This window comes from Marmota marmota, unplaced genomic scaffold, assembly GCF_001458135.2.
Source record: "Marmota marmota marmota unplaced genomic scaffold, marMar, whole genome shotgun sequence".
Taxonomy (NCBI): Eukaryota; Metazoa; Chordata; class Mammalia; order Rodentia; family Sciuridae; genus Marmota; species Marmota marmota.
Genome location: NW_026000229.1, coordinates 5,305,953 through 5,321,117, shown reverse-complemented (window position 1 = coordinate 5,321,117; position 15,165 = coordinate 5,305,953). Strand labels below are relative to the sequence as shown.

At 34.2% G+C, this 15,165-nt stretch overlaps 1 protein-coding gene across 6 annotated transcripts in view; it reads right to left on the bottom strand.

Annotated features, from left to right (window-relative positions):
• Ube2q2 (ubiquitin conjugating enzyme E2 Q2) overlaps window positions 1-15,165 on the bottom strand; it is a 59,300-nt gene that overhangs the window by 23,355 nt on the left and 20,780 nt on the right. For 5 of the 6 annotated variants that reach the window (XR_007343934.1, XM_048793584.1, XM_015480368.2 and 2 more), the window contains 3 exons: window positions 7,733-7,789; window positions 2,794-2,934; window positions 657-741 (listed from right to left, as the gene is read on the bottom strand). Coding sequence is in view for 5 of the 6 variants with exons in the window: in XM_015480368.2 (XP_015335854.1) it covers window positions 657-741; window positions 2,794-2,934; window positions 7,733-7,789 (283 nt within the window). In the remaining variant the exon portion in view is untranslated. The remainder of the gene's footprint in view (window positions 1-656; window positions 742-2,793; window positions 2,935-7,732; window positions 7,790-15,165) is intronic. The other variant, XM_048793586.1, reaches the window with a different exon arrangement.

Genomic DNA, 15,165 nt, shown 5'->3' with positions numbered 1-15,165 from the left:
ACTCTAACAAGTAGTTTACTTTTAGTTAAAGAGGTTCCACAATATTCAAATCTTACTGGGTAAGAAAGAGTCAAACTATGAAATGGCAAAAAAAAGAAAAAGAAAGAAAAAAAAATCCATCTATTTTTAAAATAGTACCATTACTACCTCTGTAGCAAGAGTTTATTATTTTTAATAAAAATGAACTTTGGCAAAATTCTCTTTGCATAATGAAATATACAAAATTTAATCTTAAAACATTTTACAAGGGGCTGGGGTTGCGGCTCAGCAAGTGTAGAGCACTTGCTTCACTTGTGAGGCACTGGGTTTGATCCTCAGCACCACATAAAAATAAAACAAAAAAATAAAGATAATGTGTCCATGTATAACTAAAAAAATTTTTTAAAAAAATTTTACAAAGCAATATTATGCTTTTTCAAAAAGATCAGGAAGAAGGTGAAAACATGATATATCTATAAAAAACGTTTTCTTTGATCCAAAAACTTAACTCATCCTATCTTATCTCCTACATCTTTTGGAACTCCTACATCTTTTGGAATTTTGCATCTATAAAAGTTAATAAACATTTCTATTTCTATCCAGTTATATGAAATGACATAAGCTGAAAATAGAAATGAGCAAAAGAACAGAGACAGTAGAAATCCAGGAGTCCTTACCTGTTTTATAACTCTGTGATCTGTATATGTCCCTGAGCTCTTTCATAAGTCTATCTGAAGCTTGCACTGACCCAGACACCGCACCCTGAAACGTAAAACTTGCTGTTTACAGGGTCTATTGAGGCAAGTAATTAGATTTAAGGTATTTGATTTTAACATAAAAGTTTACAATGAGTTTGTAAAAATGAATTACCATTCTATACTTCAAGAAGTCGAAAAAAGCTCAATTAAATGAAGGATTATCAAGTTTCAAAGGATTATAAAACTGGGGGGATAAGTCTGGTTCATTTAGTGTTTCTTATAATCTGGGGGGGTAAGGGTGAGTCTACCCAACATAACCAGACCATCATGGACTCTGTAACAGTGTAGAATTACACTGGGACTTCTTTAAAGAGGAAAATGTGCCGATATCTTATCCTAAGACTGAATATGAATGGAACTATTCTTTTATCATGTGAAATTTCAATCATGTAAAATTTAAAAGATTTTAAAGGTTATACTACATTTAAAGGGAAAAAACAGTACAAAGATATTATTTCCTAACTAGGTGATCTTAAACTGATTTAAGTCCTAGTTTTCACATCTCTAAAATATAAAGAAAGATCATCTATTTCATACAGTGGCTATAAAAATTTAATGAGAAGGCATAGAAAATAAAAAGTAGTTAACATTGTGTTTATCAAGTGAAAAGTGTTCAATAATTTGTAATTGTTCTGACTATAACGCATCTTAACCGGAGTCAATCAAAAGATATATAAGTATAATCATTAATTCAATTACCACAAACTTATTTTAATAATCAAGATACGTAGTTAGCTAAATTTCCTTATTATATTAAAAAGATATGCCATATTAAATTAACATTAAATAAGACTGAAGAAGGAAGCATTTTCTAACTATTTACAAATCTTGGCACTTACTTGCATAACAATGCATTCCCTGTGTTTGCCTAAGACAAAGTAACTGGTCCTCAGATTTCATGGAATTAAGAAATAACTCTTTTACTCAGCAATAAAAGAGAATAAAATCATGGCATTTGCAGGTAAATGGATGCACTGGAGAAGATAATGCTAAGTGAAGTTAGCCAATCCCAATAAAACAAATGTCAAATGTTTTCTCTGATATACGGAGGCTGACTCATAGTGGGGTAGGAAGGGGGAACATGGGAGGAATAGATGAATTCTAGATAGGGAAGAGGGGAGGGAGGGAAAGGGAGGAGGCAGAGATTAGCAAGGATGGTGGAATGTGATGGACATCATTATCCAAAGTACATGCATGAAGACACGAATTGGGTGTCAACCTACTATATATACAGAGATATGAAAAATTGTGGTATATGTGTATTAAGAATTGTAATGCAAAAAAAAGACTACATGTATAATGGCATAAGTTGGCATGAATATACTTTATATACAGAGATATAGATACTCTATATGTGTAATAAGGATTGTAATGCATTCTGCTGTCATGTATTTAAAAAAATAAAATCAATTAAAAAGAAATAATACAAGGCAGGTGGTAATGAGTGATTAGAGAGCCAGACTATTATTTTGATGTTTCCTTCTCTTGGGAATTATTTACATATGTCTATAAATATACACACACACATTTATATATACGCATATACATGTACACATTCTTATTTCTCCCAACAGGCATCCAAAAGGTATGTGTTATTTGCCCACACTTTACAGTTGAGGAAACAGAAGTCACAAAGGCATGTTTGTCACCAAACGGTGTTCATTTCATACCCCCATATGCTTCTTCAGATAAAGAGGTGTGAAGCAGTCAGGGCAGGACAGACCAAAAGTCAGATTCATGGAGGAAAAAGAAACCGAATAGTAAGAACTTTGGAGGAGAGACTGAATCTGATTATATAGATCCCACAAGGAAGAGGGTAAGCAAAGAAAACAATGAACAGGCTGGAAAAGGGGAGCACACAACAAGATCACAGATGGTTCCAGGATGAAAAGAGTAGATGACCAGAGTAGAAAGTGGCTCGTCAAAAAAATATGATTGAATACACAAGAAGGGTTAGAAGAGACCATCTAAGATTGGTCTCCGAATGAATTGCCTGATATTATCTATAATTACTTAACCACAAAAGTCCAGGTTCTAGATATTTATACACACTTACATTTAAATGGTCTTGCCTTTGAGTCTTCCTAATTTTTTCTAATATTGCCAAATTTTCTTTTTCAATTCCTTCATCCTCTGACTTTTTCCCATTAATAGGCTCTTCTTCCTTCATCTCATAATGATCCAAGTCTTCTATATCCTACAAAAAGAAGAAAAATAATAGCTTATTCAAGTTATTTTTCTTCAGTAGTTTCTTATCCCTAAAGTTAAGTTACTCTTGACTAGAATAAAAAGGAACAGGAAAGAGAGGTTGCATCCATTCAACATCGAGGTGGAGAGGAATTGAATTCAAAAGGTTCCCTTCTATGATATTCTATGTTTTGTTTAAAAGCCAGACTATGAGTAAGGCAGAACTAAGTTTTATAAAAATCATGACTGTTACCAAGTATGCCATCTTATAAATCAATTAAGAATTTTTTTTTTTAACTAGAGTTTTCCTTATGTTGCCCAGCTGGTCTGAAACTCTTGGACTCAAGCAATCCTCCTGCCTCAGCTACCCAAGTAGCTGGGACTACAGGTACATACCATCTGCATGAAACAAACTTCTGAAACAGTTTAGCAGCAGACATTAAAAATGTTAACTATTCATACTTTGTTCCAGAAACTTGACTTTTAGAATTCTAACTTTGACCAGTCTAAAATGTGAACACACACTTTAGACATAACCATGCCTTTTCATCTTAATAACCACAAAAGCAAACACAAAATCTGCATGTTACAAACACAGTAAAACCATTAATTCAATGGAGTACTATAAGGAAATTAAAATACCAACACAGCATAATTATTTCTTCTGTATCAAAAAAAAACCCTTTCAAATGAAAAATACAAAATACAAAATGGAAATCACAGAATTTCAATTATACCAAAAGAAGTACTAAAAAAAGAACAACTAGAAAGACATACTAAAATGTTAACAACAGTTGTTACCTCCAAATGAATATTTATTGCTTTTCCAAGTTTTCTATGTAAGCACCTACTAACTTTTATTAGAAAAAGAATTTGAATACCACCCCTAGAACAACATCTTTACCACATCATTTTGCTCCCTTTTTTCCTGTATTATCTGCTCTTACACATATACAAATCTATGCAGGATTTTTAAAATCCTAATTCTTTCAAGTATCTAGCTTTTCTCTACTTCAACTGCAAAAATTTCTAATTACAATCTTCATTTTTCCAAGCAGACTAATTCACTGTGATTTCTAGACCAACCTAATGACCACCTTGTGTCCAGACTCTGTGGGTCTCTTTCTTAGAATGCCGTACCTTCAGGCCTTACGACATTCTGTTCTTATTCAGACCCAGCCCATGACTCCATTTCATGAAACTCTCTTATGATGAGCACTTTTGAACCATAATCTTCCTTCCTATCCTTGTTTCCTGCAAAGTTCTCATAAATGCCCTTAGCCTTTCTCTTCTTCCTACCTCTTCACCCTCAATCACATTCTTATCCATAAAACGCCACCTGAATCCTCATCAGCACATCCCAGAGAAAATTAATCATTATCTTTCTAAAACAATATCTTGTCATACTACTCCCTGCTAATGACATTCTTATCAATAAGTATACAAATATAAATGTCTGTCACTAATTTAAAATTTTTAACCCTCTGCCTTTCCTAACCAATCTTGCTTACCATGACTCCAACACATCAATTTCCTCTCCCAAAAGGATAGCATCCATACACCTGTGTCCAAGGTTGTTCTGAGCCTTTGCCATCCCCACGTTATTTTAGTAGCCTGGAATATCTTCTTTTTACCTATCCTACATCTCCAAAGTCTAGACTCCTACCCTTCTTGATTTTCCTAAGCATTACTGTCCACTGTTTTACCTTGTGAGGAAAAAAATGAAAAATATCTGAACTCTGAGTACAATGTTTATACTTCATTATATACTAAACCCATTGAAAAGGTTTAACCCATTAAGTCCCAACTTTTAAATTCTGTGAATATTTAGGTACAATAAAATAAATTGGAAATCACAATCTAGAGCTTTTATACATTATTATATAATTATATACTTATTATTATACTATATGTAATTATATACTGTAAATTTTTACAGGTTATTCCACATCTGTGACGATGGAATAAAATGGGTTAATGTTTTCATAAAGTTTATTTCACCTAAAACGAACTGCAAGGAAACATTAAACAGTTTACTCCAAAAAGTCATTCCAACAGGACAATTTTGAGAATTATTTACTTCCAGAAGCCCACTACTACTTCTTTAGGTTTGAGGCATTCTGAAAGTGTATTTTAGATTAAAAATTTTCAAATAAGGTAAAAGCCTGAATTAATAAGATCAAAAAAAAAAAAAAAGTTTTTAAAGTCAAGACCATGGAATCCATATATTTTTTTATCTGGTCTATTCAAAGACATAGAACTGCCTTCCAAAGTTTCAGTTTAAATGAAAAGTCTCAGAGCCTAAAAACCTCTAAAATTATATATCTAACAACTACTTAGTTTGTCTTTGAAATTTGCTCCACTAAATTTGCTAGGGTTTAAATGTGTCCCCTCCAAAATTCACCACCAATGTGACGATATCAGAGGTGGAGCCTTAAAGAGATAACTAGACCTCAAGGGCTCCTTCCTCACTAATGAAATTAAGGCCCTTATAAAAGTGGCTTCACAGCATTGGCTAACCCGCTGTCACATCCTTCTGCCTTCTACCATGTAAGAACACAGCAAGGTGACCCTCAACAGACACCAAATACTAGCACCTTATCTTGGACTTCTCAGCCTTTTGGAGTCGCAAGAAAATCAATTTCTTTTCTTGATACACATTACCTAGTCTCTAGTAGTCTAAGCACAGGACCACAAAACAGACTGAAATAAAGTTCTTAGATGGTTTTTCTACAAGAGACTATATCATTTGTTCCTAATGAGTAGTCCCTAAAATGTTCTCAAATTCCTTTTTTCAAATGTAAAACTTCCTCAGAAAACTTGGAATGAAACCATCATTTTACCCAGCTATCCCACTCTTCACAATTTTAAGTCCAAAGGACTTAAAATCAACATACTACAGTGACACTGCCACATCATTGTTTATAGCAACTCAATTCACAATAGCCAAACTATGGAACCAATCTGGATCCCCTTCAGCAGATGAATGAGTAAAGAAAACACGGTATATATACATATATATATATATACATACATATATATATATATATATATATATATATATACATATATATATATACACATATATATATACACATATATATACATATATATACACATATACATATATATATATATACACACATATATATATACATATATATATATATATATATATATATAATATATAAAATACACACACACAATAGAATATTACTCAGTCATAATGAAGAATGAAATCATGGCATTTGTAGGTGAATGGATGGAGCTGAAAAATATCATGGTAAGCGAAATAAAATTGAATCCCAAAAAAACAAAGCCCAAATGTTTTCTCTAATATGCAGATGCTAATTCACGATTTGGGATATAGAAATAGAAAAGAGATACTTTGGATTAGGCAGAGGGGCCTGAGGGAGGGAAAAGGGGTATGAAAGTAGGAAGAATAGTAGAATAGTCGGACATTATTACCCCATGTACATATATGACTACACGACCAGTTTGATTTACAACAAGAATGAGAAGTTATACTGCATTTATGTATGGTGTGTCAAAATGCATTCTATTGTCACGTGTAACTAATTAGAAGAAAAAAATAAAAAACTTCTTAAACCCAGTAGTTTTCACTAAAAATAACCAAATATGAGTTAAATATTGATTACTATTAAATGTAAATATAGTTTTAGTGCAAATTCTTACAATCTGAAAAATCAAATTCAAGGAAGTCAGAATAATTTGCTCAAAGCCCTATCATTTTTGTTATTAATATATTTTACAGTAGAATTCATTTTGACATATTGTACACAAATGGAGCACAACTTCTTATTCCTCTGGCTGTACATGGTGCAGTCACTCCACTAGTGTAATTATACATGTATATAGGGTAATTGATGAGGGCCACAACCAAGTTAAGATGGCGCCTGGCAGTATGCTAGGAGGAGTGGTTTCTGAGCCAACGCCAGGGAGCCATTAAGATGATAAGGATTTCTTAATGACTGACTGCTGTATCTAGTTTATGTTAATTAAGTTAAGTTGTGTGTAATTAGTTAGGTATATGTACCTCTGCAGTCCGGCAGAGAAGCGGTGCCTGCTACCTAGGGTACCCGCTACTTTGAGTTCCCGTTCAGTTCCCACTCAGTGCACTCGCAATAAAGTAGTTCCCGCCTCAACCTTCAAGTTGCTTGTCATCTCCCGGTTATTTCTCCCAGCCGGACAATGGCAGGTAATGATGTCTGTCTCATTCTACCATCCTTCCCAGCCCCACCTGTCCCCTTATGCCCCTCTACACAAACTGAAGTTCCTTCATTCTGCCCTATTCCCGCCCCCCACCCCACCTCACTATGGATCAGAACCCACGTACCACAGGAAACATTTGGCTTTAGTTTTTTGGGGATAGCTTATTTTACTAGCATGATTATTCTCTAGTTCCATCCATTTACCTGTAAATGCCGTAATTTCATTTTTCTTTAAAAACGCCTATCATTAATTAGAGGTAAAGCCAGAGTTTAGAAACTATATTCCATTCCAAATATAACATGTGTTTCATTATTCCACATTAACATTAGTTTTAAAAAGAGAGTAAAGAAAATAACTGAAGGAGCTGGGGTTGTGGCTCAGCAGTGGAGTGCTCACCTAGCAAGTGGGAAGCCCTAGGTTTGATTCTCAGCACCACATAAAAATAAATAAAGGTATTGTGTCCAACTACAACTAAAAAACAAATATCTTTAAAAAATTAAAAATTTAAAAAAGATAACTGAAATGTTCACAAATGAAGATATTTATGAAATTATTTTCTTACATAAAATACCTACTTCAGCCATCTCTTCTTCCTCCTCCTCTTCTGAAGTCACTTCTTCTGTTGTTCCATTCTGAAATACAGAAATAATTTACCAGTTCTACACAGAACAAATAGACACATGCTGAGTATATTAGAACACCAGTACCACAGCTTTAAGGTCAAACTATCAATCATTCATCACTGCAGTCCACTAACAGAGGGTTTACTAACATTAAAACAATTTATTAAAAATTTTATTTTAAAATCTAGCTTTGATTTGAAAAATACATTTGTTGGCCTTCTAAAAATAATTTTAAACATTTTAACCGCTGCCTTAGGAATAAAAAAAGCAATAAGTCAAATATAAAACTGAAAAAAAATTTAAACATAAGCTAATTTAAAATATTATTTTATTTATTTGGTTATGTGTATAAGGTCAATACTAAACCACTGATTCCTTAAATATCCTTTTTTTTAACTTGAAAAGCCTGAATCTTTATACAAATTCAACTGCTTCACATTTAAAAAGGCCAGATGTGTTATAAAGGAGTAGATACTTCACAAAACTAAAAACTATAAAATAATCACTTCACTAAAGAGCCAATTTCTTTCTAAAAACATTCTTAACTAGAAAATACCTAAAACACAATTTACTGTTCATACTCAAATTAATCTGAGTGTTTTTTAGGAAAGGCCTTTATATACAGTTTTGGCAAAGTTTTTCAAAAGGACAAATTTCCTAGGCCACGGCACAGGTGTAGACATACATCTTTAACCATGAAGGTGAGCTTAGGTTAGTACTCAGAATGTCTGAGATCAAGAAACTAGGATCTAGAGACCAAACCAAACCAACAAAAATCTCAGCAGTATCTAAACATCCGCTCTTAGCTATTCTGATAGTGTAATTCTTACAAAAGTCATTATCTCAGAAGATATAATTCTGCTGGAAAATTTTATGTGGGCACAAACACACACCCACAATGCAGAATAAACTTATATTTGTATTAAATCTGCATCTTTTTAGATATTTATTATTCATCTCTTAGAAACTGAATGACAAAAGCAAGCAAGCAGCAGCTCCCAAAATAGTGTGATTCATCCTTTCTTCATTTCCCTAAATTATATATTCCAAACCAGACTATTTTTGGTATGTAAAGAACATACCTAAACTAAAAGTCCCACATACAAATTGGAATACATCAGTTACTGAGAGAGCATTTTAAAAATGCTACTTTCAGAACTTGCTCTCAGAGAACCTATTTTCAAAAAGTTCTTAGAGGATTCTGACATGTAGCCTCACCTATAACCATCACCTAGTCCCTGAGCAATGACACTTTCCAGAAAAACACAAGTAATTTAACCAAAACAAAGCTAGTTAGAGTTGTGAACCCAAAGAGGAATTTTATTTCAAGATGTGGCCTGACCTTCAAAACCCCACTGAAATGACAGAAGAATTTTATAAAAGAAAGCTCATTGCTACACTAAGAAAACAAACAAGAGGAATACCATCGGTGAACCAAAACTACAAGAACACTTTTGAAAATAGAAAGCAGACGGAATCAGACTGCTGGTTTGAGAAAGCCATACTCAATCTAGATAACTTGGGGAATAACTGAAAAAGTTAAAGGAAACTTTAAGATGAACCACATATTCTTTTTTGTACTTGTCCCAAGTACAGTTGGTAAGGATGGCTCTTCTATAGGAAGCCTAGCTTGATGGCCTCTTACTATACGTGTCAGACCCAGTAAGAGTGGACAAAATGTTTTCAATACAATGATGCAGCAGCAAAATCTCTTAACAGATTATCTCTTTCTTTTACCTGGGAGTTGGAAAATCCCACCTGCCAGTACCTCCCTATCCTTATGCCACAGGAAGAGCAAAGGTCTGCAAACCAGGAATAGGAGACCACAGCAGAGAAAAAGGAAAATTCTGCAGATACCCATATAAACAATTGGATACTCACCAATGGTATATCTCATCTATAAATGAGCAGAAAACCAAGTATCATCAGATAGCTGAACTAAATGACAACCTTGAAAAGTCCCTTGTCAAACAAGCCAAACAAGTGACTTGAAGCATTACTAGTAAAGGAAAAAAAAAAAAAAAAAAACACNNNAAAAAAAAAAAAAAAAAAAAAAGAAAAAAAAAAAAAAAAAAAAACACTAACTGGAATCTTTAGCAGTAACTGGGAAGCTATTGCATTTACTAAATAAAACAGATTACTATGCAAAGGACAAAACAGTTCTGGGAAATAAAACACAAGATTTTAAGGAGAGGAGAGGAAATTATATTGAATGGGCCAGAGAGCACAATGGATTTGACTGAATAAAGTATTTATGATTAAAAACACCAAACTGCGGGGGCTGGAGGTGTAGAATACTTGCCTAGCATGCCATCTGGCCCTGGGTTTGATTCCCAGCACTGCAAAAACAAAACAAATGAAGACGACCAAATTGTGTCATTCACTTAGAATATGGAGAAAAAAGATAAGGGGGGAAAAGACAGAAGAATTGGAAATAAGAGAATAGTTAAGGGACACAGAAGGTAAAAATACAGAAATCCAATATTTTTCCAAAGAATTCAGGGAAAGAAAAAAAAAGAAATAAAAGAGATAATTGTTGCTGAACTAAAGAAAGATTGTAGAATATTAAGAGCTCTGAATGCCCCAAAGAAAAACTGACAACTTAAAAAATCCAGACTTCACAGTTAAAGAGAAAACCAAACCAGTTTCCAGAAAAGGGGGTGGGGGTGAGGAACGCAGAAAGACGACTCAGACAAGCATCAGACTTTTCGTCTGTAAAAATAAAAACCAACAATGAAAGTGTAAACAACTGGGAAGAGGGCACGGTGGTGCACACCTTTAATCCCAGCAGCTTGGCAGGAGGATTAAGAGTTCAAAGCCAGTCTCAGCAACTCAGCAAGACCCTGTATCAAAATAAAATTTTAAAAAGGGTGGGAATGTGGTTCAGTGGTTAAGCACCCACTTAACCAGGGTTCAATCCCTGGTTCCAAAAAAAAAAAAAAAATGGGAAAAGACTCAAATATTAATATACCCAGGGGACAGTGTGGCAGAGAGTGTAACACAAGAAACAGCAATAAAAAGACAACAAAAACACCAACAGTTAAGTCTAAGAAACTGCTAATAATATAGCTGAAAGTCACAGGCCCATATTCTCTAACCACAATGACAAACTAGAAGTAGCCCAAAAAATCAGCTGAAAATGTTTAAAGTTCTCCAGATAACTCTTTAGGCTCAAGATGAAATTGGCCCTCATACCCTAGTAAACCAAGATAAATACTAGTACAAAGATACCAAGAAATATAGACAAGAAGATTCCTAACAGCACTTTCCTGAAAGCAAAAAGTGAAAACAATCTTTCAATTGTTTATGAAGAGTCACATGAAAAAATGTTGATACGAATACAACAATAAAAAGAATTGTAGCTATACACAATATGAATGAATTTCACACACAATGCTGAGAAAAAGATATAAACACATATAGTATGATTCAATATGAAGCTCAAAAACAGGTATCACTAAACTATATTGTACAATGATGCATATATGAGTGATGAAACTAAAGATAAGGAAAGGATTGCTAATTGGAAAACGAAGATCTGGTAGGAAGCTGCAGAAGGTCCTAACAATGTTCTGTTCCTTCTCCTGGGTGGTGACTAAGTAGTAGTTCCTAGGAATTAATTGCAACCATGTGTTACACTATGTATTTCCAATACATGTTTATTTCACAAAAATTTTGGTAGTAAGAGTAATGTGAACAAATATGGGAATATAAACTACTCAGAAATACACTAAAATTTTAAATTTGTGCAATGAAGTGAAACATCACTTAAAAGGTATACTCTTATATATTTGTTTAAAGAGCCAATAGTATCCTTCTGACACAGCCAGCTATGACAGCCCAAAATGGCTCCAGATAGTTTCAATTGTTCTACTGGAGGCCAAATTGCCTCTGGTTGAAAATTATTGGTTTAAACTTTTCTACATCATAGAAGAAAAGATGTAACGCTTCCCAAGTCATAACCCTGACACAAAAATGAAACAAGAGCCTGAAAGGAAACAAAGAACTTTACCATGAGCTTACTTAAAAATAAAGTATTACAATATTCATTCCAACAATGTTTATCATGGGAATGCAAGGATAATTCAAAATAGGACATTCTGTCATGTAATTCACAAATTATGTTAATGCCTATATACAACTCTATATACAATAAGGTAGACCCTACATGCCTTATGTCCATGACATACTATTAACTGAAAAACACAAGTTGCAGATATCCCAGAGAAAGCAGCTCAATATAGAACACGTATTTCTCTCATCTTCTCTCTTTCCTGAGACTTCAATAAAATTACAGTGAGACTAGACCCTGTATAAATTTAAATTAAAAAAAAAAAAAAAAAGGAAGAGGACAAGCATGGTGGCACACACCTATAATCTCAGAGAGTTGGAGGCTGAGGGAGGAGGATTGCAAATTTGTGACCAGCCTCAAGAACTTAACGAGGCCCTAAACAACTTAGGGAGACCCTGGGAATGTGGCTCAGAGGTTAAGCACCTGTGGGTCCAACTCCCAGGACCAAAAAAAAAAAAAAAAAGGGAATGATCCTACCATCACAAAAGAAAATTCAACTACATTAAGATTACAGTAAACAGAATAAGATTAATTAATGTAATGAAGTCAAGTAAAGGCACAGGTTAAGGGAATAATGAGAAGGTTCCTTCTATAGCATATATGGAGAGGTTCAAGACTCTGAGATACCAAGTACACTGGAAAGTAGGAGAAACAGGCAGAACTAAAAACCAGAGACTAACCAAAAGTCTGTCCAGTCCTGAAACATGCTGTTCTCCCCCATTTCCTTAAGCAGAACCCAGGCAGAATCTACGTCAGGCAAAAGAGCAAAGATTTCATTACCAGAGAAAGTGAATAGTTCCAGCCATCATTTATTCCTACACCAGGAAATAGAAGAGTGGAAGAGAGCAATTGCCAGTTAGCATAAATTCCCCCTAAAAGCTATCAGTTGATAAGTCTTGGACACAAAGAACTCCAAACCAGTTATTCAAAACCTAAGAATGAGCGAAAAGAGAAGGGTATATTAAAAGGACAACATGAATGGCAACACAGAATACAAAGATATGTGAGCAAAATTCTTAAAAAAAAAAAAAAAGATAAACTAAAATATATATTACATATACATTATATATATTAATAATTATATATTTATATATAATATATATAAGTGTATATATATATAAGAGTTAGGAAGAACACATAAGAGTACCAAAATAACTTCTTAAAAGACAATTATGAAATACATCACATTTATAAGACCAAAATAGAATGCCAGGAATAAGGAATGATCAGAAGAAAAAGTTCTCAGAGCATATGGTTCCACATTTGGAGATACATAGTCCCAAATGAGCCACACTTCCCAGCATTCAGTCACCTATGGTCCCATCCCAGAGTTGGCCCTGTGACTTGCTTTAACTTACGAATGCAGCTGAACTAACACTGAAACAGTTCTAGGTCTAATAAGCTTTATGAACATCTGGCAGTTTCTATTTTCATGCTCTTGGAAGCCAAAAATTTGAGTTCTGACTAGCCTCCTAAAGAGAAGCCTCAAAAAGAAGCCCTAGAGGATGAGATATAAGGTAAGGAGAAAAGCTGTGTGAGGAAACGCCAAGATGACAGACATGTGGGTGGTAAAGAAGCCATCTTGGACATCCCAGTGCAGTCAAGTGTCCATATCACACCAGTATTGGTCACCATGTAACTACACAGTGAGAACCTCCAAATGAGGCCAGCAAAAAAACGTCTAGATCAGCCTTTTTAATTCATCCAATAGTGAGAAATGGAAGAAATTGTTGTTTTATGCCATTACATTTTGAGGTCACTGAGTGAGCAGCAATAAATAAAAAACTTAAGACTGTCCAAGTAAAATTTCCAAAAGTTGAAAGAAACTATTCCAGAATTTAAAATTAAAAAGAGTATAGAGATAATATAAGAGACAAGAGATTCAAACCAAGAAGCTTAAAAATCCAATTAGTAGGCATTCTAAAATAAACTGGAAAAGAGAAAGTTAATGCAAAACATAGTAAGATTCAAGATTCCAAATTTGAAAAGACATATACCTTCTGAGTACACAGTACAATGAATTTCATAGACCCACAACTAAGTATACTGTTGTGGTATTTCAGAACACTAATAAGAAAAGCACAAACTCTTAAAAACTTCCAGACAGAGTGTCATGAGTAAGACTTACCAGGCTTCAACACCACTATTGGCTAGAAGACAACAACACAGTCTTTGAAAACCTGGGGTAATCAACCTCAGTTAAAAATTCAAAAAATAAATTAATTTTAAAAATTCAATCAAAGTATCAATTATGTAAAAGGGTGAAATATAATGTAGTTACAATTTATTAGGGAACAAGTGCACCAGGCAATGTTCTACATGATTGACATGTACCAACTCATTTAATGCTCATGGTTTCCTGCAAAAAATAGGTACTAGTGCTATTATTTCCCCCATTTTGCAAATGGAAAATAATGCACAGTGATTAAATGATCAGCCCAAGATATAAGCTAATAAGCAGCAAAACCAAGATTCAAACCCATTGTGGTCTGGCTCCGAAACCTGAACTCAAGGCTGTTTTTTTTCAGAAGCTAGAACTCAGGAAAAGACCCCTATTTCATACTTTCTCAGGCTTTTACCTGAGGTTGTACTCAGACAAAATGAAAAAAGGTTGAAAAAGACAATGTGAGATCCGGAAAATGATGAATCTACCCTAGGAAAGCATACAAGAAATACCTTAAGATGAGAGCTGTACAGGCAGCCCAGAGAACAACCTGCCAAGGTCACTGAAGAAAACTTAAAGGAACAGAAGATAGGAGGATCACAGAAAGGGGTTAAGAACAATATTTTCTTTTTTCTTTTTGGCAGTACTGGGGATTGAACAGAAGGGCACTCTACCACTGAGCTATATCCCAGGCCCCTCCCCCACCCCCGGACTTTTGAGACAGGGTCTCCCTAAATTGCAGTCCTCCTGTCTCAAGATTGAGAATTTGCAATCCTGCCTCAGGCTCCTGAATAGCTGGGATTACAAGCAAGCATGGCAGCACCCAGTGTGAACACAACTAAAATTATAACACAGGTTGCAAAACAAAAGGTGGTACAAGAAAGGAAATATCATAATAGAAAACTTGGCTCTATACTACAAAGTTCTGTACTACAAAGTTCTAATCATAAACTAGTGATTATTCATATGACTAAATATGTGTTAGGAGAGATAGGTGGGAAAGTAATGGTTTAAGAGCTAAATCTTCATTTATTATAGTAAAAGTCAGTAACTGATGCCTAAATAGGTAATTCTATTCCAAAATAAACTAGAAAAGAGACAGTTTACTTAGGGGTGGTGTTGAGCTAGATTTTTTTTTTTTTTTTTTGG